Below are 20,967 nucleotides of genomic sequence, written 5' to 3'. Positions count from 1 at the left end.
ACTGTCTTTTTTCCACTGTGTATTTTTTCCTATTTTGTCGAAGATTAATTGCCCATAGAGTTAAGGGTCCATATATGGGCTCTCTACTCTGTTCCACTGGTCTATGTGTCTGTTTTTATGCCAGTACCATGCTGTCTTGGTGATCACAGCTTCGTAATAAAGCTTGATGCCCCCAGCTTTATTTTTGTTTTTCAACATTTCCTTAGCAATTTGGGGTCTCTTCTGATTCCATACAAATTTTTGGATTATTTGCTCCAGCTCTTTGAAGAATACCGATGGAATTTTGATTGGAATGGCATTAAAAGTATAGATTGCTCTAGGCAGTATAGACATTTTAACAATGTTTATTCTTCCGATCTGAGATTGAAGCAGTGATCAAAAACCTCCCAAAAAACAAGAGCCCAGGACCTGACTGATTCCATGGGGAATTCTACCAAACTTTCAAAGAAGAAATCACACCTATTCTCCTGAAACTGTTTCAAAAAATTGAAGCAGAAGAAAAACTTCCAGACTCTTTCTATGAAGCCAGCATTACCCTGATCCCCAAACCAGGCAAAGACCCTACCAAAAAGGAGAATTTCAGACCAATATCACTGATGAATATGGATGCTAAGATTCACAGCAAGATCCTAGCCAACAGGACCCAACAGCACATTAAAGAGATTATTCACCATGATCAGGTGAGATTCATTCCTGGGCTACAAGGATGGTTCAACATTCGCAAATCAATCAATGTGATGCAACAAATTAATATGAGAAGAGAGAAGAACCACATGGTCCTCTCAATTGATGCAGAAAAAGCATTTGACAAAATCCAGCATCCGTTCCTGATTAGAACACTTCAAAGTATAAGGATGGAGGGAACATTACTGAACCTCATCAAATCTATCTATGAAAGACCCACAGCAAATATCATCCTCAATGGAAAAAAGCTTGCAGCCTTCCTGTTGAGATCAGGAACAAGACAAGGATGCCCACTTTTACCACTCTTGTTCAACATAGTATTAGAAGTCCTAGCAACAGCAATCAGACAACAAAGAGAAATAAAAGGTATCCAAATTGGCAATGAAGAAGTCAAGCTCTCTCTATTCACAGATGCCATGATTCTTTATATGGAAAACCCAAAAGACTCCACCCCCAAACAACTAGAACTCATACAGTAATTCAGCAATGTGGCAGGATACAAAGTCAATGTGCAGAAATAAGTGGCTTTCTTATACACTAACAATGAAAATACAGAAAGGGAAATTAGAGAATTGATTCCGTTTACTATAGCACCAAGAACCATAAGATACCTGGGAATAAACCTAACCAAAGAGGTAAAGATCTGTACTCGAGGAACTACAGAACACTCATGAAAGAAATTGAAGAGGACACAAAAAGATGGAAGACCATTCCATGCTCTTGGATCGGAAGAATAAAATTGCTTTTTTTTTTCTTTTTTTTTTAAATTTTTTATTTTTTATAAACATATATTTTTATCCCCAGGGGTACAGGTCTGTGAATCACCAGGTTTACACACTTCACAGCACTCACCAAAGCACATACCCTCTCCCATGTCCATAATCCCACATAAAATTGCTTTTTATTGGAAAATTGGAAACACTTAGATATCCAGTAATGTGGAAGGCTTATAATAACTTGGAAATACAATCTTTTCTCAGATTTTCATTATATTTAATAATCAATATCTTTCTGAGTATTTTCTTAGGCAAAGCACAATATTTGATGTACAAATCAACTTACACAGTATGATTTCAATTTTGCAAAAATAGAGGTTTCAGGATGAAACTCTAGGGTATCCAGTGGTCTTATCTTTATTCTGAAGTTTCTTTCACGGCTATTCTTTTCTCACGACTTGGGCATCGGTGGATGTTTCTCTAGTCATTGCTGCCAGGGTAAGGTTATTACTATGGAAAAGTAGAGAGAATGAGCTAAGACAATGCTTAGTATATGCAATTCAAAATAGACTTCTATGCCAGAGGACAATGGGTGGTCAGAGAGAGGGGCCCTTGGGCTTCCTGGAGGGAAGATAGAAGGATGTAGAATTTATGGAGAATGGGGAGAAAAATATCTCAGCTAGTGCCAGCAGAAGGAGGTTGGTGGCAGAGAATAAGAGAAAACTATGTGCTTTTCAGTGGATACCCACTAGGAACCAACTGCCACTTTCTTCAATGCTGCAATATTGTCCAAGTCCCAGAAAACTCAGATGCCATTTCCAGATCAAGGATGGGGAGGAAGGAATTCTGAATGATTTCTGAATTTATACAGAACTGACTTTTCTTCCCCCATAAGATGGAAGGAAGTTTGGAAATAGGCGTAAACAGTCTTAGAAAAAAAAATAGTTAAGTATTTTTAACATGCCTTGGAACATAGACTTAGAAATGTGTACCTGATATCTATATCTTTATCTATATATATATATTTATATGTATATTTGTGTACATATAGCTGCCTGCAGTCATATCAATATTTATATGCAAATCTTCAGAAAAAGCACTAAAAAGGGAAAGGGGAATATTAGCAGGATATCTTTATTGTGGGGTTATAGATGATTTTAATTTTCTTGCTTTTAATTTTTTGTATTTTCCAGAAATTCCACAATAAGCAGGTATGAAATTTATAATGTAAACATTATTTTATTATTATTATTACTTAATTAAATCATCAAAGGCTAATGACAATCTACAAAATATATTTATAAATCATCATACAGACCAAGCATTCATTTTCTATTTCACAGAGCATTCTTCTCAAAGTGAAAAGACCAACAACCCAACAGAAAAATGGACAATGGCTATAAAAAGAAATTTAGAGAAGAGGGAACATAAATAGAATTTAAGCATATGAAACATTGCTTAATCTCATTCACAATAATAGAAATGCTATTTAAAATGATTGTCAGATCCTATCTTTCTTCTATCAGATTGGCAAGATCACAAACTTTGATTATACATTTTGTTGCTGTAGTTTGAAGAGACAGGTCCTCTCACATATTGTTGATGGAAGTGTAATTCTTACAACCTACGTAAAAGGTGACTTGGCAATATCCATTCAAATTACAAAGGAAAAAACTCAATGACCCTGCAGTTTCTTTTCCAATAGTTTATGGGAGGGATGTAGCAAGCTATGTGTAAGTGCAAAGTTACATAATAGCAAAATATTTAAAATTAAATTTCATAACACCAAGACATTGGATATATTAGAAACAAATATCTTTCAACAGAGGACTGGTTAATTAAATTATCAATATAATACCTCAGTATGAAGAACTTTTTAAGGTACCGATATGGAATGAACTATGAGATACCTTGTAAAGAGGGAAAAAAAGTTAAAACCAGTGTGTTTATTATGCTACTATTACACCTGCTATCATATGTAATGAACAAAAATATATCTATATCTCTATGTTTTTCTTGTATATAAATAATATCAAATGTTTATCAAATAATGTGGCCAATAAAGTGTTCTAAGTGCTTTATATAACTCACTTAATCTTGAGATCAATCGATGAGATTGACGTTATTATGATCATAATTTCCACAGATGTGGAAATCTAGGTGCAGAGGGGTGAAGTGAGAGTGGGAGCAGAGGTGAGGTGGGTGAAAGAACTGACTGGTGGACACAGAAATAGGAAAAACTTTACACTGCACACTTTTAGATGCCTTTCTCATCACCTGTCACTACAAAGAAAGAGGGGCATCTGGGGGGGCTCAGTCAATTAAGCATCCAACTCTTGATTTTAGCTCAGGTCATGAACTCAGGGTCCTGAAATTGAGCCTTGTGTTGGGCTCCATGCTCAGTGTGGGGAGGGAGTCTACTTGAGATTCTCTCCCTCTCCCTCTGCACTCTTTCTTTTTCTCTAAACTGAATAGCTGAATCTTTTTTTTTTTTTTAATTTTTATTTTTTATAAACATATATTTTTATCCCCAGGGGTACAGGTCTGTGAATCACCAGGTTTACACACTTCACAGCACTCACCAAAGCACATACCCTCCCCAATGTCCATAATCCCACCCTCTTCTCCCAAACCCCCTCCCCCCAGCAACCCTCAGTTTGTTTTGTGAGATTAAGAGTCACTTATGGTTTGTCTCCCTCCCAATCCCATCTTGTTTCATTTATTCTTCTCCTACCCACTTAAGCCTATTCTTTTTTTTATTAAATTGATTTATTTTCAGAAAAACAGTATTCCTTATTTTTTCACCATGAATAGCTGAATCTTAAAAAAAAAAAAAAGAATGAAAAGGATATGTCTGTCATGGACACCACTGTATTATACTTACCCGAAGGTGTCCATCAGGGGATGTGGAGTGACGGAAGCAACATCTGGGCTATGAATCTACTCTATCATTAGTCCTCTCTGGGCCTTGATATCAACTTCTGCAGAAAAAAAAGGCTTGGGGGTGATGGTCATGGTAGCTTTAAATTATATCAGTGTTTCCTAACCTATCTGAGAATTTGAGTCATCTGGGAAACTTTAAAATATATAGTTTCTCAGGCTCTCACGAACACATATTCTGATTTAACAGGACTGGGGTACAGATTGGGAGGTTCTGGATGTTCCAAAAGCCCCTGCCTCAGGCAATTCCGATGTAAAAATCAGGTGTAGAGACCCTGGACCGCATGATCTCTTCCTCCCAGTTCTATATTTCTTCAATGTGAAAAATTTCCCTCATTGTGAAATTTTCTTCAATGTGAAAATTCTTCCCATCCCGTGAAGTACTGAGCATCCTGTCGGATCCAAGCAATCCATCATCTGTCCCCACCCTTCTCAGTCCGTCCAACCGGTCTTTTAGAGGCCATCCGTACCTCCGGGCCCATCCAAAAAGAAAATGCAAATTAAAACAGAAGGGCGGTGTCTTCTGATCCACATCCCCACCTCCCACTGCACCCCCTTCTCCAGGTGCTTCCTTCCAAAGCCCGAGCCTTCGTCTCCAGGATTGCCATGACCATTCCAAGGGTATGACAAGGTACCAAACCGGACAGAGGGATAGGAAGTTTGACCCATCTCAGAATTTACACATGGACCTGAATCCTCTGTGGATTCTCGCCTCTTTCCAAAAGTATTTTTTTCCCCTGGGATGGTACTCTGGTTGTCTCCTAGTCCCTCATTGTGCCAGATGGTCTGTAAAGTTGGAGCTCTTAAAAAAAAGGACACAACATTCCCATTTTCATGTGTTGCTTTGAATAGTCAATGATCGTTCTTCCTTTTTTCTTTCCCCTTCCTTCCTCTCATTCCCCCCGACACCCCCCCCCTCCATCCCTTTCCATCAAAGAAAGGGTTCTGACCACTGTTCTTCCCGCCCACTTAGAGAGGAGTGTGAGTGTTCAGTTCAGCAGGAGGTCCAGGGAGAACGTGGCTCCCACCTCTTGCAGTTTTATGATGAGTCTCTTTCCTTTTCACAAGGCAGTTATTAATCATGACTGATGCTCACCGACCAAGCCCAAACAATTGTGTGGCACACTCCACATACCACACACAGTCACAAATGTTTGCCTCGCTCACATGGGCTAGCACGAGGATGCTATTGCCGCCTGGGAGGAGCCACGGGACCAGACCTTGTATTGCAGACTCTGCCTGCTGCGGGAGGCACAGGACATCCAGCTTTTACTATTCTGATTTTCCAGAATGATCCTTCATGATGATCATGGGCTGGGCTGCCCACTTGCCACCAGAGGAGATGAGGAAGGGGGGCACCCACTCCAGAGCCGGAGTCCATGGCTCTCTCCAACCTGGGCTAATGATGGCTGGCTGGCGTTTGGCCGTGATGACAGGTCTTTCCGAAGATGTATTTTTACCCTCTGGACAAATAGCAGTTGGGACGAGTGGGGCTTTTTTATGAGTTGAGGTACTCAGAGCTGGAAAATAAACAGGCAGCTAATGAAACGTTCTTATGGAAACTGGCATAAATAATAACAAAGGAAACATCCTGTCCCCCGTGCCAACACCCTCGGGTGAGGGGCTATAAAAGCTGCTGGCCACCGGCCACCGTCAGACGTGGGGAACTCCGGCCGCGCTCCTGACCTGCCACCTGACCCGTCGGGACCATGGGGTGCTGCCCAGGGGACTGCTTCACCTGCTGCCCTCAAGACCAAGACTGCTGTGAAGTGTGCTGCTGCCAGCCCGCCTGCTGCGGCTGCTGTGGTTCCTGCTGCGGCTGCTGTGGTTCCTGCTGCGGCTGCGGGGGCTCTGGCTGCGGAGGCTCTGGCTGCGGAGGCTGCGGGAATGGCTGCTGCGGGAGTGGCTGCTGTGGCTCCGGCTGCGGCTCCGGCTGCGGGGGCTGTGGGAGCGGCTGCTGTGGGTCCGGCTGCTGCGGCTCGTCGGGGTGCTGTGGTCCTGTCTGCTGCCAGCCTACTCCTGTTTGCGAGACGAAGTGAAGCCCTCTGCCCCCTCCGCGGAGCTGCCCTAGCAAAGCCTCCACCTGCGGCAGGTGGAGAGACTCCTTGTCTCCAGGACATTCCTGGCCCCCAAGACAGCGTCCTGCCTCCGTGTTATTTGTAGACGAGGGCTTGTTCTCCAATGCCTGCCCTGGTGTTTCAAGGTCCTGAGAGTAAGAGCCAGATGCTGGTGAGAAAATGGAAACTGGGTCCCATCCAAAGTGATCCCCGAAGCTCGCAGGGTGACTCCCCATGGCTTTATTTTCATGGACTTAAATGTCTTGTCACTGGAAGGCATCCTCTTACTCAAGGTGGCTTTGGGACTGACCCTTCTCCTCAGCTTTCTGCTGCTTTTGAATGCAAAAATTTCTCTTTGTTAACTTCTTAATAAATTCGAGCTTGCTGGCATAACCAAATTAGTTCTCCCGCCTCTTCCTTGGCTCCCTCCTGGGCACTGGGCCAGGAAAATTTACTCTGGCATCCACAGTTGGGTTTTTGAAATGTGCTTTGTGGACCAGAGTCCCCTTGCATCAGAATCACCTGGGGGCAAGTTAAAAGGGAGATTCTGAAGCCCACCCTCAGGGCTGTAGCTTGACAATTTTGTTTTAAATAAGAAGCCCAGATGTAGACTAAAGCTTCCATGGTTTGTATGAGATTCACTTGGGGAGGTTTTAAAAATACAGATTCTTAGGCTTCACCATTAGAGATTTTTTAAAAAAAAGATTTTATTTACTTATTTGACAGAAATCACATGTAGGCAGAGAGGCAGGCAGGGGGTGGGGTAAGTAGGCTCCCTGCTGAGCAGAGAGCCGGATGTGGGGCAGATGTGGGGCTCGATCCCAGAACCCTGGGATCATGACCTGAGCAGAAAGCAGAGGCTTAGCCCACTCAGCCACCCAGGCAACCCTAGAGATCTTATCCATTAGCTCCAGCGTGGCTGCCTTGGGAACCTGTATTTTAAAAATGAAGTAAATGGGAAAATGCCGAGGCTGGCCAAGATTTAATCATTTATTTATTTATTTGTTTGACAAAGAGAGAGAGAGAGAGAGATCACAAGTAGGCAGAGAGGCAGGCAGAGAGAGAGGAGGAAGCAGGCTCCCCGCTGAGCAGAGAGCCTGATGCAGGACTCGATCCCAGGACCCTGAGATCATGACCTGAGCCAAAGGCAGTGGCTTAACCCACTGAGCCACCCAGGCACCCCAAGATTTAATCTTGAGTAAGGGGCATGGCTTTCTTCAGCAGTATAGCTCTCCTAGAATGGTTCTGCAGGAGGGCTCCAGGTTTGGTCAGAACTTTCTGGCCAAGTTGGGAAGAGGCTGTGGTAAAACAAGCTTGATTTGGAATGGAAGAGGTTCCTCTGGCAGAACTTGGTGAACCCAGTGCTTATGGATGTTATGGGAATTCTAGTTTTTTCTTCTAGCCAAATGCTTTGGCAAAGTCTCCTTCTTCTGGGTTAGGTTTTCTTGTCCTGAAACCAGCTGTATTTCTTCTCTTTGGGTCCCAGGGCTGAGAGAGGTGAGTATTCATCTGCCAGGTGGGGCCTAAACCAGGTGTGAGTCCGGCTGGAAGGTGAAAATTCAGGATAGTTGATTCAACTTCTGGCTGAACATGATTTTTAAAAAAAAGAGTTTATTTATTTATTTGACAGAGATCACAAGTAGGCAGAGAGGTAGGCAGAGAGTGAGAGGGAAGCAGGCTCCCCGCTGAGCAGAGAGCCCAACCCAGGGCTTGGTCCCAGGAGTCTGAGACCATGACCTGAGCTGAAGGCAGAGTCTTGAGCCCACTGAGCCACCCAGGCACCCCTGGCTGAACATGATCTTAAGCAACATGTGGAATAAAATTTATTTTGCTCTTGCCTTGGGAGAACAATATTTATTTTTCATTCCTGCAAAGCAATGTTTCATTCAACAAACAAGCAAAAATGTATTTTTTTTAAAAGATTTTATTTATTTATTTGACACAGAGAGAGAGAGATCACAAGCAGGCAGAGAGACAGGCAGAGGGGGAAGGGGAGACAGGCTCTCTGCTGAGCAGAAAGTCTGATGTGGGGCTCGATCCCAGGACCCTGAGATCCTGAGCTGAGCCAAAGGCAGAGGCTTTAGCCCACTGAGCCATCCAGGTGCCCCCCCCAATGTATTTTTTAAAAAATTTATTTATTTGACAGAGATCACAAGTAGGCAGAGAGGCAGACAGAGAGAGGGGGGAAGCAGGCTCCCCGCCGAGCAGAAAGCCTGATGCGGGGCTTGATCCCAGGACTCTGAGACCATGACCTGAGCCGAAGGCAGAGGCTTAACCCACTGAGCTGCCCAGGTGCCCCAAAAGTGTATTTTTTATTATAAGTATGGCAATAATCTCTAAAAACACGGAAAAAATACAGAAAAATTGGAAGGGGAGTTGAACCATGAGAGACTATGGACTCTGAAAAACAATCTGAGGGGTTTGAAGGGGCGGGGGGTGGGAGGTCAGGGTACCAGGTGGTGGGTATTATAGAGGGCACGGATTGCATGGATCACTGGGTGTGGTGCAAAAATAATGAATACTGTTACACTGAAAATAAAAAATAAATTAAAAAATGAATACTGTTATGCTGAAAATAAATTAAAAAAATTTAAAAAAGATATGCAAATAAATACATAAATAAAAAGAGGGAAAATACAGAAAAATATGAAGAAGGAATAACAGCCACCTGGATTCTCAATGTCAGCTTCAGCATCTGTTACTGACATAGGTATTTCCACACTCCTTGCTAAGCATACTTACAAATAAAACTGGTATTATACTATTTTTTTTATTTGCCTTTGAAATATTTGTTTTTGATAAGCCAACTTTATTGAGGTATACTTTGTATATAATAAAGTACACACATTTGTAAGGGACAGTTTGATGAGATTTGACAATTGTATATACTTAAGTAACCACCACAGCACTCAAGATATAGAACTTGCCATCATCCCTTCAAATTGCCCCATTTGCAGGCAATCCTCCCCACCTCTGATCCCAGCCTCAGACAACCATTGATCTTTATATCACTATATTTCACCATTTCTAGAATCTCATGTAAATGAAATCATTCAGTGCAGTCTCTTTTCCACGTAGGATAACATTGTTTATATTCATCCTTGTGTCAGATATCAACAGTTCATCCATTTTTGTTAAATAATATTACATTGTATGAATAAAGTTCATGAAAAAATATTCATCTACTAATGGAAATTTGGGTTGTCTCCAGTGTTTGGCTATTATGAGGAAAGCTACTATGAATGTTCATGTATAAATTTTTGAGTGGACATATGTTTATTCCATGTAGCAGGGAAAGATTCTTTGAGATGACATTCCAGCATAACATATGATGCCATGTTGAATTTCTCAGCTGACAGAGTTTATAAGGGACTAGTGGGAGGAAGGCCCTCTCCATGTGAATTTCATTACTGGCTTAGCTGCAGAAGAAAAAGTGCATGGCGAAGAACTGGAAAGGTGAGGATCAGGATCTTGGGGGCTCCTTCTCTGCTTTGCCCTCTGCAAAGTTGTCTAAAAGTCTTCTTTTCCAACTGTCTTGAGAGCTACACCTCAAGGATTTCACTTCGTGTTCCTAATCTTCCACTTTCAACCACTAGCTCTATTGATTCTGGCTCTTTAAAACCTCTCCTATTGCTCCAGGCCCAAGGCACTGCCCAGTTCAGGTTGTCACTATGAAGATTTTGAGTCATTGCCCCAGACACCTAATGGTTTCCCTGGTTCCAGACTTGCCCTCCTTCTCCCATCTCTGCACCGTAGCCAGGGAGGTCTTTCCAAAGGGCAAACATGGCCAAGTCACTCCCCTGTGTCAGTGTAAAATCTAACCGCTTACCATGGTCCACAAGGTCTTTCATGATTGAGTACCCGGTATCCTTCAAGTCCCATTGCTATTCCTTCCTGTCCCTTGTATCTTTCATTCTGGCTATGGAACCATTTACTGCTCCCCAATTGTATCATGCTTTTAAGAAGACTTTCTTAATTTCCTAAAAACCATGTTGGTGTTTCCCCTGGGTCCGTCCATAGGACACCAGGCATCCATCTGTCATAGCACTTGTACGTATACTGTACCATAAGTATGCCTATGGATGGGTCTATTTCTCTCCTAAACTTGGACTCCTTGAGACAGGAATTGTGGCTCATTCTTTTTGTAACCCTTGCACAGAACCAAACGATGGTTGAATTGAATGAATGATTGAAAGAGAAATTGAGTGAGTGATTGCATAAATTAATGAATGAAGGCAGAGATGATGAATAGATGGCACAATGGTTCAGCTTTTCTAGAGAACTGCATTTGCATTGATGTTGAAGGCTCATAGTGGAGGCAGCCCTTGACTGAGCAAGGATGTCAGGCCTTGGTGTTCAGAAACCTAGGGTACATTTTTCATCTCATGTCTGTAGCATTGATATGCTTTGAGAAAGCATTTGTGTTCTTTGCTTTTGATCACAAACTTTTTGCAAAAAATCTCTTGTCTTTCTTCTTTATCCTTTGGGTCTTGGAGGTGTCTTTGTTTTAAAAGCTATTAAAATCACCAAAATCAAGAGGGATTCTTGAGGGCCACTGAATGCTTGAGGTGTGGGTGGATGGAAGGAAAATAAGGAGGAGAAGCTGAGAGTCTGGGTCAAGTGCTTTCTGGGTCAGGTAGAACCAGTGGCCTGGGGCAGGGTTGTTCATAGAATAGGATGGAGGACAACACAATGGGCTGAACCTGTGACATGTGGCTTTGATAAAGTCTTTTTTTGATAAAGTCCTTGATAAGAATATCAGACTAGACAGAATGGTGAGGAGGAAGGAGGGCAGTCTAGATTAGGGGGCAAGTTGGGTAGGGTTGTTAGCAAGTGACTTAAACTTTCTGATTCCGACCTTTTCTTTCCTCTTCTTGACCTATAATGGGGGCGGGGGGAGATGAATTCCTATTTCGGAGGATTGCTGATGGTTTTAAATAAGACTATTGCTGTAGGGGCACCTGGGTGGCTCAGTGGGTTAAGCCTCTGCCTTCGGCTCAGGTCATGATCTCAGACTCCTGGGATTGAGCCCCGCATTTGGCTCTCTGCTCAGCGGGGAGCCTGCTTCCCCCTCTCTCTTGTCTGCCTCTCTGCCTACTTGTGATCTCTCTGTCAAATAAATAAATAAAATCTTAAAAAAAGACTATTACTGTAAAGTGCAGTCATTTAAAATCCAGCCCAGACAGCCCCTCTTCCACAGAGCACACCACTGCTCCCCTCTATGAAGCCCTTTATGTCTATTGTTGACTTTACCATAGCATTGCAATGGGTTTACCTGAATGCGTGTCTGCCCACCAGAGACTGAGACCTGTGGGAATGGGTGAGTGGGTCCTATTCATGTAGGCACATCTGTGTCCCCTAGAGAACCTGGTGCAGAAGACTAGAAGATGGATAAATTATAAGTTCCTTTCTGCTCATGATGCTCAGAAACATAGATAATCCAGTTTGAAGGCAATGATGCTTATTCGAAGATGACCTGTTGCTCCAAGGATTCCAAATTTAGCAAGTCAATAAACAAACGCTTCTTGATGGGTAGATAAACAACTTCCAGATCAACAAACCTTGATATAATAAGATGTTTCTCTGAAAACTGCTCAAACAGCAATGAGGAAAAGATGCAGAGGTTCCAAACAACACATGTCAGTGAGGGGTGTATAAAAGTGAGGGCCTCAGAGAGCTGTTCCAGTCAGGCAGTACCTCTCTCAGCGCTCACAAGGGAGCAGAGGCACCTCCACCATGTCTGGAAACTGCTGTTCTAGGAAATGCCCGTCCGTGCCAGGCATCTCTCTCTGCTCCACTGAGGTGAGCTGTGGAGGGCCTGTCTGCTTGCCCAGTTCCTGCCGGAGCCAGACATGGCAACTGGTGACTTGTGAAGATAGCTGCGGATCATCTAGCTGTGGCCCACAGTGCTGTCAGCCCTCTTGTTCTGTGAGCAGCTGTGCCCAACCAGTGTGCTGTGAAGCCACCATCTGTGAGCCCGCCTGTGCTGTAAGCGGCTGTGCCCAACCTGTGTGTTGTGAAGCTACCATCTGTGAGCCTGCCTGTGCCGTGAGCGGCTGTGCCCAACCGGTGTGTTGTGAAGCTACCATCTGTGAGCCTGCCTGTGCCGTGAGCAGCTGTGCCCAACCTGTGTGTTGTGAAGCCACCATCTGTGAGCCCGCCTGTGCTGTGAGCACCTGTGCCCAACCTGTGTGTTGTGAAGCCACCATCTGTGAGCCCGCCTGTGCTGTGAGCAGCTGTGCCCAGCCTGTGTGCTGTGAAGCTACCATTTGTGAGCCTTCTTGCTCAGTGAGCAGTTGCTGCCAACCTGTGTGCTCTGAGGCCCCTTCCTGCCAGCCAGTTCTCTGTGTACCTGCTCCCTGCCAGTCCATGATATGCAAACCCAGCTGCTGCCAGCCAGTCATCTGTGAGCCCAGCTGCTGTTCAGCTGTCTGCACTGCGCCTAGCTCCTGCCAACCAGTGATCTGTGAGCCCACTTGCTGTCAGCCAGTCTGCCCCACACCTAGCTGCTGTCCGTCTGTCTGCTCTGTGGCTAATAGCTGCCAGGCTGTCTGCTGTGACCCCAGTCCTTGTGAGCCATCTTGCTCAGAGCCCAGCAACTGCCAGCCAGCTCCCTGTGTGGCTCTGGTCTGTGAGCCTGTCTGTCTTCGCCCTATCTGCTGTGTTCCAAGCCCTTGTGAGCCACCTTGTGTCTCCAGCACTTGCCAAGAGCCCTCTTGTTGCATCTCCAGCATCTGCCAGTCCATCTGCTCTGAGCCCAGTCCTTGTTCAGCAAGTATCTGTGTGCCCAGTCCATGTCAACCTAACTGCTACATAGTTAAGCGCTGCCAATCCACCTGCCCTGAGCCTGTTTCCTGCCCATCTACCTCCTGCCAACCTCTCTGCTGCCGCCCGGGGTCTTCTGCCTCTGCCATCTGCCAACCAACTTGCTCTCGGACTTTCTACATACCCAGCTCCTGCAAACCACCTTGCACCCCTCCGGTTTCTTATCGCCCATTCTGTCGCCCAATCTGCTCTGGACCCATCACTTACAGGCAGCCATATGTGACATCCATCTCCTATCGCCCTGCCTGCTACCGTCCATGCTACTCCATCCTGCGCCGTCCGGCCTGTGTCACTTCTCTCTCTTACCGTCCAATCTCCTCCCGTCTGCCTTGTGCTGCTGACTCCTGTAAACGGGATTGCAAAAAATCTACTTCTAGCCAACCAGATTGCACTGACTCAACGTCCTGCAAGGCCGAGGTCTCAAATGCCAGTCCCTGCCAACCCAGTGAGGCCAAACCCACCAGCCCAACCACCCGTGAGGCTGTAGCCAGCTCACCACCTGCCGCCAAGCCTGCTGACCACTGATCTGGCCTCACCCCACCGATTCCTACAAAGCAAACCTCCAGCTAGAAAGAAACCTTAACTGCTCTCCCCAAAGCTCACAATGACTTAAAAGCTTTCTGCACCACCACTCACCATCTTCTTACACTTCGAAGATCTCATCAGAAATGGCAGTCTCCTAATGGTCCAAATGAAGGTGACCTGGGCACCCGGTGAGGGGGTCATTCGGGGTTTCTGCCTGCTGCTGCCATCAAACTGAGAAGAGCTGCTTCACCACATCATCCTGAGTCTCTTTCCCAGCACTAAGTCTTTTGTCCTCATGCATGTGCTTCCTTGCTGGGTGTGCTCACGTTCCTTGGGGACTTCTTCCATGAGAAAAAGATATTTAACTGTCCAATAAAGTGGCTAAGTTGAAGTGACACGCTTTTCTCATTGCCCTGTTAACGTCATATTCTCATCAGCTAACTTGGTTTGCCTTTGAAAGCAACGTCATTCATTGGTCTATCCAACAAGCTTTATTAGACAGCCATTAGCCAGGGACTGTGTTAGGCTATAGGAACGAAAGGACGTATGTCTCAGTCCTTGTTCTCAGGGAGCTCACTATCAGGATGGGGGTGGGGGAGACAGATAGGCAGACAGACAGTTACTTCATTGCCTTGTGCTAAGTACTTGGAGAGAGGCCAACATAGGGCAGTTTGAACCCAGCAGGCAGGGGGAGATATAGGGAAGAGTTTGGGGAGTGTGATACTGAAGCTGAGTCTTTCAGCACAAATAAGAATTAACCAGTTCAAAACCAGAAAGGTGGCTGTTTTTCAGGCAGGGGAAACATAGAAATGAATGGGGCTGTGAGCACACCATTCATTAGGGAGGCTTGGGCAGAGGTGTGCTTAGAGGCAGGTGAGCTCTGAGGTCAGCTAAGTAGACAGTGACCTGCCTTGTCAGGCCTTGTAAGTTAGACAGAGACATTTTATTTTTATTTTTATTATTTTTTTTCCTAATCAAAATACCTTTATTTTTTTAAATTAATTTATTTATTTTCAGAAAAAACAGTATTCATTATTTTTTCACCACACCCAGTGCTCCATGCAATCCGTGCCCTCTATAATACCCATCATCTGGTACCCCAACCTCCCACCCTCCCCCGTCACTTCAAACCCCTCATTTTAGTTTGGTGCAGGGCTGACATGAAGGCATTTCAGGGCCATATGCTGGGCAGTGACATGAAGAGCACCTGGTTTTGGTATGTCCCTCTGTCCTTGGTCTAGAGAACTGAGTGAAGGAACATGGACTTGGATGTAAGGAGAATGGGAGCAAGCCAATGGCTTTGGGGTTCACAGTGGGATAAAAACAAGTGGGAGGGCACCCTTACAATAAGGCAGATAACCTGGATTTCTTGTGCTGTCAGCCCATTTCCTACCCATTTACCTCCTGCCAACCTCTCTGCTGCCACCTAGGGTCTTCTGCATCTGCCTTCTGCCAACCAACTTGCACCCAGACTTTCTACATACCCAGCCTGGGCAAAATGCCTTGGACTTTATGTTTTCCTAGTCTCTGCAGGGCACGCTCCTTGTGTAAACTCCATTCACACTCCCTTCCAATCCTAAGGACTGAGTCTCTTCAAAGTAGTCGCTTAGTGATGGCATAAAGGGCTATCCCTAGGCCTCAAAGTGCAGTGAGGGTGGACCAGGGCTTCTCAGCTTCAGTGTTATTGACATTTTGGGCTGAATAGTTCTTTGTCATGGAGACCATCACTTTCACATTGTAGGATATTAAGCAGAATCCCTGACCTTTACCAGCTAAATGCTGGGAGAATCCCCTGAGTGTGATGATCAACAATGTCTCCAGACATTAACAAACATCCCTGGGGATAAGGAGCAAACTTGACCCTGTTTGAGAACCACTGGGTTATACAGTGGCAGAGGGAGAAACTCAAAGGTGGAGCTTAACCAGTACATTGGTGTCAGGATTACTGTCTCATCAGGCCATTGAGATTTGTCTCTATCTCCTTACAGAGTCCAAGGGAGTTGGCCAGGGTTTTAAATCTCTGTCCTGGCTCCTGGGTGGCTCAGTGGGTTAAGTCTCTGCCTTCGGCTCAGGTCATGATCTCAGGGTCCTGGGATCAAGTCCCGCATCGGGCTCTCTGCTCAGTGGGGAGCCTGCTTCCCTCTCACTCTCTGCTTGCCTCTCTGCCTACTTGTAATTTCTCTCTCTGTGTGTCAAATAAATAAATAAAATCTTTAAAAAAAATCTCTGTCCCAAGCACAGTCCTAGTGATTCATGTGAATCATAGCAATTCCGTGAAGTAAGATTTCTTTCCCTCTGTTTTATAAGATGAATATGAGCAACAATCCAAGGGCCCAAAAACAGAGACAAGAAAATTGTGGTATAGTCACACAATAAATACAATACTGCAGTGAAAACAACTGGACAGGGATGTCTGGGTTGTGCAGTCGGTTAAGCATCTGCCTTTGGCTCAGATCATGATCTCAGGGTCCTGGCATCGAGTCCTGCATTGGGCTCCTTGCTCAGCAGGGAGCCAGCTTCTTCCACTGCCTGCTGCTCCCCCTGCTTGTGCTCTCTACCTCTGACAAATAAATAAAATCTTAAAAAAACCAACACCCCTCCGCCAAATAAACCCCTACAACTGGGCAATAGCCATATGCAAAACAAGGGTGAACCTGACCAGAATAGAGGTGATACAAACAAGCCTCAAGACCACATATATGTTTAAACCTCAAAAACAACACTCATACGTACATGCATATACATATGTATGAGTATACACACATGTACACATATGCACACACACATACAAATGTATACCTAACATATATTCACAAGGGAATGTTAAACACAGAATTCAGGATAGCCACAGGGAGTGAGAAACATACAAAAGTAACATACCGGTTAAATATATATAACATGCAGAACATAGGGTTCTGTCCAAAGTTTGTGTTTTTTATGCATCATGATTCTTGATGCGATCACAACAGTCCTTGGTGGTATACCAGATGTCTTTAGTGCCTTGAGACACAGTAAAATGAAATATGTCCTTCTTTTTTTCATCTTTATTGAGGCGTCATTGACAAAACTGTAAGGTACTTGAAGTGTCCACGATGAGGATTTCATATACATAATATATCATGAAAAGATTCCTCCCATCTAATTAACACATCCATCAAATCATATTTTTGAGAGGGAAGCATGTGAGAACATTTAAGTTCTTTTAGTAAATTTCAGTTATGCACTATAGTGTTATTAGCTAGAGTGACTATGTTATATATAAGATCCCCATACTATACTCATCTTATAGCTGAAAGTTTGTACCACTTTTTTTTTGTTTGTTTCTAGGTGATTTTTAAAAAAATATTTTATTTATTATTTTTAAAATTTCTTTTCACTGTTCCAGAATTCATTGTTTATATACCACACCCAGTGCTCCATGCAATACGTGCCCTCCATAATACCCACCACCAGGCTCACCCAACCTCCCACCCTTCTCCCCTCCAAAACTCTCAGATTGTTTCCCAGAGTCCACAGTCTCTCATAGTTCATCTCTCCCTCCAATTTCCCCCAACTCCCTTCTCTTCTCCAGCTCCCCATGTCCTCCATGTTATTCCTTATGCTCCACAAATAAGTGAAACCATATGATAATTGACTCTTTCTGCTTGACCTATTTCACTCAGCATACCATTTACCAACCACTTGAGAAGTTCCTTTAGAAGGAAGAAAGGCAAGGACAGAATCAGAGAAAAATGGGTGTAAAAATGGGTTGCTTTAAGATGGGATTGGGAGGGAGACAAACCATAAAAGACTCTTAATCTCACAAAACAAACAGGGTTGCTGGGAGGAGGGGGATAGGGAGCAGGTGGTTAGGTTATGGACATTGGGGTGGGTATGTGCTATGGGGAGTGCTGTGAAGTGTGTAAGCCTGATGATTCACAGACCTGTACCCCTGGGGCAAATAATATATGATATGTTAATAAAAAAAACGGGCTGTTTTAAAAACAATAAAAGTGGTAGGTATGAGCATGGGGATTGATAGTTTTCCAGGTTGGGGTTGACATTGTTTCTCAAATATATTCATGTTCCCATTATGACCAACCTATTTGGTGAGACCAAAATATTTCTTCTGAAAGTTGAGAGCTTTGGGATGTAGATAGGAATAAAACGGAGTGCAAGTTTGTACCACTTGTGATCCCTGAAGTTTGCAAGGTGCCAAAATGACTAGTGATGAGTTGGACGGCAAAAGAAATGGTCGGTGCTGTGGTAGAAAAGCAATGGTAGAAAAAAAAAAAAAAGGCATTTGAATGGCAAGGGTGAAGATTTCCCAGGCATCATTCTGATCAGAAAAGTTTTCCTTCCTTTTAAAATGAGGGTAAGGAAGAGGGTGCCAAGGAGAAGGTACTCTTTAGCTGGTACTTTGAAAAGTACCTTCCAGAATTTCCAACATTTTTAGTAATTGTGAGGCAGTTAATAAAAATAAAAATAACCTAAGCAACAGCAATGTGGTTGATTGATAAACTCTCAGTACTTTGAATACTTGGGTAATGAACTAACACATCCCACAGAGTGAGTTAGTAGCCAGAAAATGGCACTAGCCCTATTGGGATCCTAAGGCCATGATCTTTCTATTCTGTTGTGAATCTCTGGTGTGAACTGGATCAGACATGGACCAGTGTGGGATGCTGAAGATGACTGGTGACACAGAGCCCGGGTGAGCCTAGAGAAAGAGGGGAAGAGTTAGGACAACCAATGCCTCATAAGTCCCTCTTGGGTGATTTAACACTAAAATTATTTTGAAGTGATGTCCTAATATAGCTATTGGTTGTTGTAGTTTTATATTTATAGAATTTATATGTTGTGAACTCCATAATATGATTTAATCCTTGGTAAAATATTTTGTAGTTATTAAAATTTCCACATTAAAAGATTGTCTTTGGGTGTATGGATAAGTAGAGGTAAGAACTCATACTGGTTTAATCTAGTCACTGTACTGGATGAATGGCCTCTAGCATAGGGCCTGGGCCACTGGCCCAAGAGTCAGCATACTGCTATACAAATGTCAGTCTTCAGTCATTGGGTTATAGTCATTTTCTTCCACTCCAAAGTTAGGAGGTCTAACAGGTGATTAAGACCAGAGGTTTTGGGGTCTGCCCAAACTAGGTTTGGACCTTATTTCAACATTTTATTGCTTGCAAAATTTTGGGAACAGGATTCAAACTCTTTGAGTTGGTTTTGCTATACCTCTAACATAGTAGTGAGAATCATACCTTCTACTTAAGGTCATTGCAAGATTCAATGAAAAATGAAGTCAATGACTTGGTATATAGTAAGTATGCTATAAATGGAAGGGAAACCTTTCCTACTACTACTGTTGCTGTTATTTTTAGTGGTACTAATAAAACGAAGGCAAATGAGTTTCAGGAAAACAAAATGGGAAGAAGATTCTTAGAGGTGGAGATATTGAAGTGCCCTTGGGTTGCACTGCCTGGTTTTCTATTCACCATCTCGTACATCACCCTCTTTCAACTGGGTCAAGGCTTCATTTCCTGATCATCTAAATGGTGCAGAACTGCATTCCTGGAGGAAGAACAGGCTGCTTTGGCTGGGCTGAGGCCTCCTGATGAGAGGTTAGTTCAGAGAAAGGCCTGCTTCAGGGCAGCTGGAGAACAACCTGTAAAAGAGACAGCTCATCCCAGAGCAGGAACCATCAAGGAATCCAAACTCAGCAAAGAGAACTCTCAACTCAACTGACAAGTTTTTAAAGTGGGGACAATATCTATCCAGGCTCATGAAGCCTGCTAATCAGATGTTTGTAGGCAAATGAGTAGAAACAATAACAAGGAAAGATGCTCTAAGTTGTACCAACACCCCTAGTGAAGGACTATATAAGCCCCCATGTATTAGATGTCTTTCGCACTCAGGTATACTGAGTTTGCAACTTCCTAGCAAGGTTAACACCAGTGCCATGGGGGACAGCTGTTGTCCCGGAACCACCATGGCCATTCCAGCTGTGCCCACTTTCATGTGCTCAAATGGTGGTGGCTTCCGAAATGGTATTTGCTTGCCTAGTTCCTGCCGGAGCAGAACGTGGCAACTGGTCACATGCCAAGAAAATTGTCAGCCATCCAGCAGTACCCCAAGTGTCTGTGAACCTGCTTCTTGCCAACCTACCTGCCTTCCAGCAACTTCTTGCGTTGGTTTTGTCTGCCAACCCATTTGCTCCTGCACAGCCAGCTATGAATCTGGAACTGGTCAGTCTCCTTGCCTGGTTAGCTCATGCCAACCCTCCTGCACGGAATCTACCAGTTGTCAGGCAAATTGCAATGAAGCCAGCCTTGACCAGCAAAGCTCCTGCCAAGAACCTGTCTTTGTGTCCAGATCATGTCAGTCAGCTTGTGGCCAATCGGTCTGCTGTGACACTGTGTCCGGCCAGCCATCCTGCTCTGAGGTAACTTCCTGTATTGAAAATTCTTGCCCACCAACCATCTGTGCAGCTTGTCCATGCCAGCCAACTCGCTGCCAGGCAGGTTCTTGTCAACCCATTAATGGCGAAGATCAGCTCTGCAAATCAACTTATTACCAACCCATCTGCTACATTCTCAAGACTTGCCAGTTGGTTCCCTGCATGCCTGTTCCCTGCCAGCCATCAACTTGTATGTTAAGTTCTTGCAGTCCTACATGCTGTGTGTCCTCACCTTGCCAGCCACTTCACTGCCAACCAATGTCTTCTATATCCTTCATCTGTCAGCCAGTGGCTAACTGCCAGCTCCCATGTTCTGTAAACAACCCTTGTAAACGAGTTTCCTGTGGCACTGTGCTTTCCAGCCAACCACCTTGTGATGGATCCACTTCTTGCAACCAAAGTGGCTGCAAATCTCCTTCCTGCCAACCAGCTTGCTGTGTGACAGGTTTAGGCAAATCATCCAGCGGTGGCTGCAATTGCTTTCAGCCAACTGCCCCAAGTCTCTGCAAAGCCAACACCTGCTCGCCAACTTCCTGACCACCAGTCACGAATCCAGCTTCCGTAAGGCAAGGCTTCACTGATGCAGGACCCTTCCCATCTACTCTGAGGTCTGCCACTATCTGCAAGTGCATTGCCACCCCATGGTGCTCTCTTCTGGCTGAGGGCAAATTCTATCTGTGTGCTAACTTCATTTTGAGTCCAGCCCCACATTCTCACCAGGTGCTGATGAGGAAATTTGTCCAGCCACTAAGAAATCTTTCTTCATCAAGGAGGA

The 20,967-nt window shown here is 44.3% G+C and overlaps 3 protein-coding genes across 3 annotated transcripts; all 3 read left to right on the top strand.

The window, feature by feature from the left end:
• Positions 1–5,765: 5,765 nt before the first annotated feature.
• Positions 5,766–6,795, top strand: KRTAP17-1 (keratin associated protein 17-1). Its single transcript, XM_082706080.1, has one exon. The coding sequence runs from the start codon at positions 6,050–6,052 to the stop codon at positions 6,377–6,379; it is 330 nt and encodes a 109-aa protein (XP_082562206.1). The 5' UTR covers positions 5,766–6,049; the 3' UTR covers positions 6,380–6,795.
• Positions 6,796–12,133: 5,338 nt separating this feature from the next.
• Positions 12,134–13,747, top strand: KRTAP16-1 (keratin associated protein 16-1; the record flags this gene model as incomplete). The annotated part of the gene is made up of 1 exon (XM_082706047.1): positions 12,134–13,747. One exon carries the CDS (start codon positions 12,134–12,136, stop codon positions 13,745–13,747), a length of 1,614 nt encoding a protein of 537 aa, XP_082562173.1.
• Positions 13,748–19,694: 5,947 nt separating this feature from the next.
• KRTAP29-1 (keratin associated like protein 29-1) lies at positions 19,695–20,729 on the top strand (the record flags this gene model as incomplete). Its single annotated transcript, XM_082706070.1, has 1 exon — positions 19,695–20,729. The coding sequence occupies one exon, from the start codon at positions 19,695–19,697 to the stop codon at positions 20,727–20,729; it is 1,035 nt and encodes a 344-aa protein (XP_082562196.1).
• Between the last annotated feature and the right edge of the window lie 238 nt (positions 20,730–20,967).

The sequence above is a fragment of the Mustela nivalis genome (assembly GCF_964662115.1).
Source record: "Mustela nivalis genome assembly, chromosome: 17".
NCBI lineage: Eukaryota > Metazoa > Chordata > Mammalia > Carnivora > Mustelidae > Mustela > Mustela nivalis.
Note: the sequence above shows the minus strand (reverse complement) of the source record. Positions and strands in the feature narration are given on the sequence as shown.

Coding starts and splice junctions, on each gene's coding strand:
- KRTAP17-1 (XM_082706080.1), top strand. CDS start 6,050: ATGGGGTGCTGCCCAGGGGACTGCTTCACCTGCTGCCCTCAAGACCAA.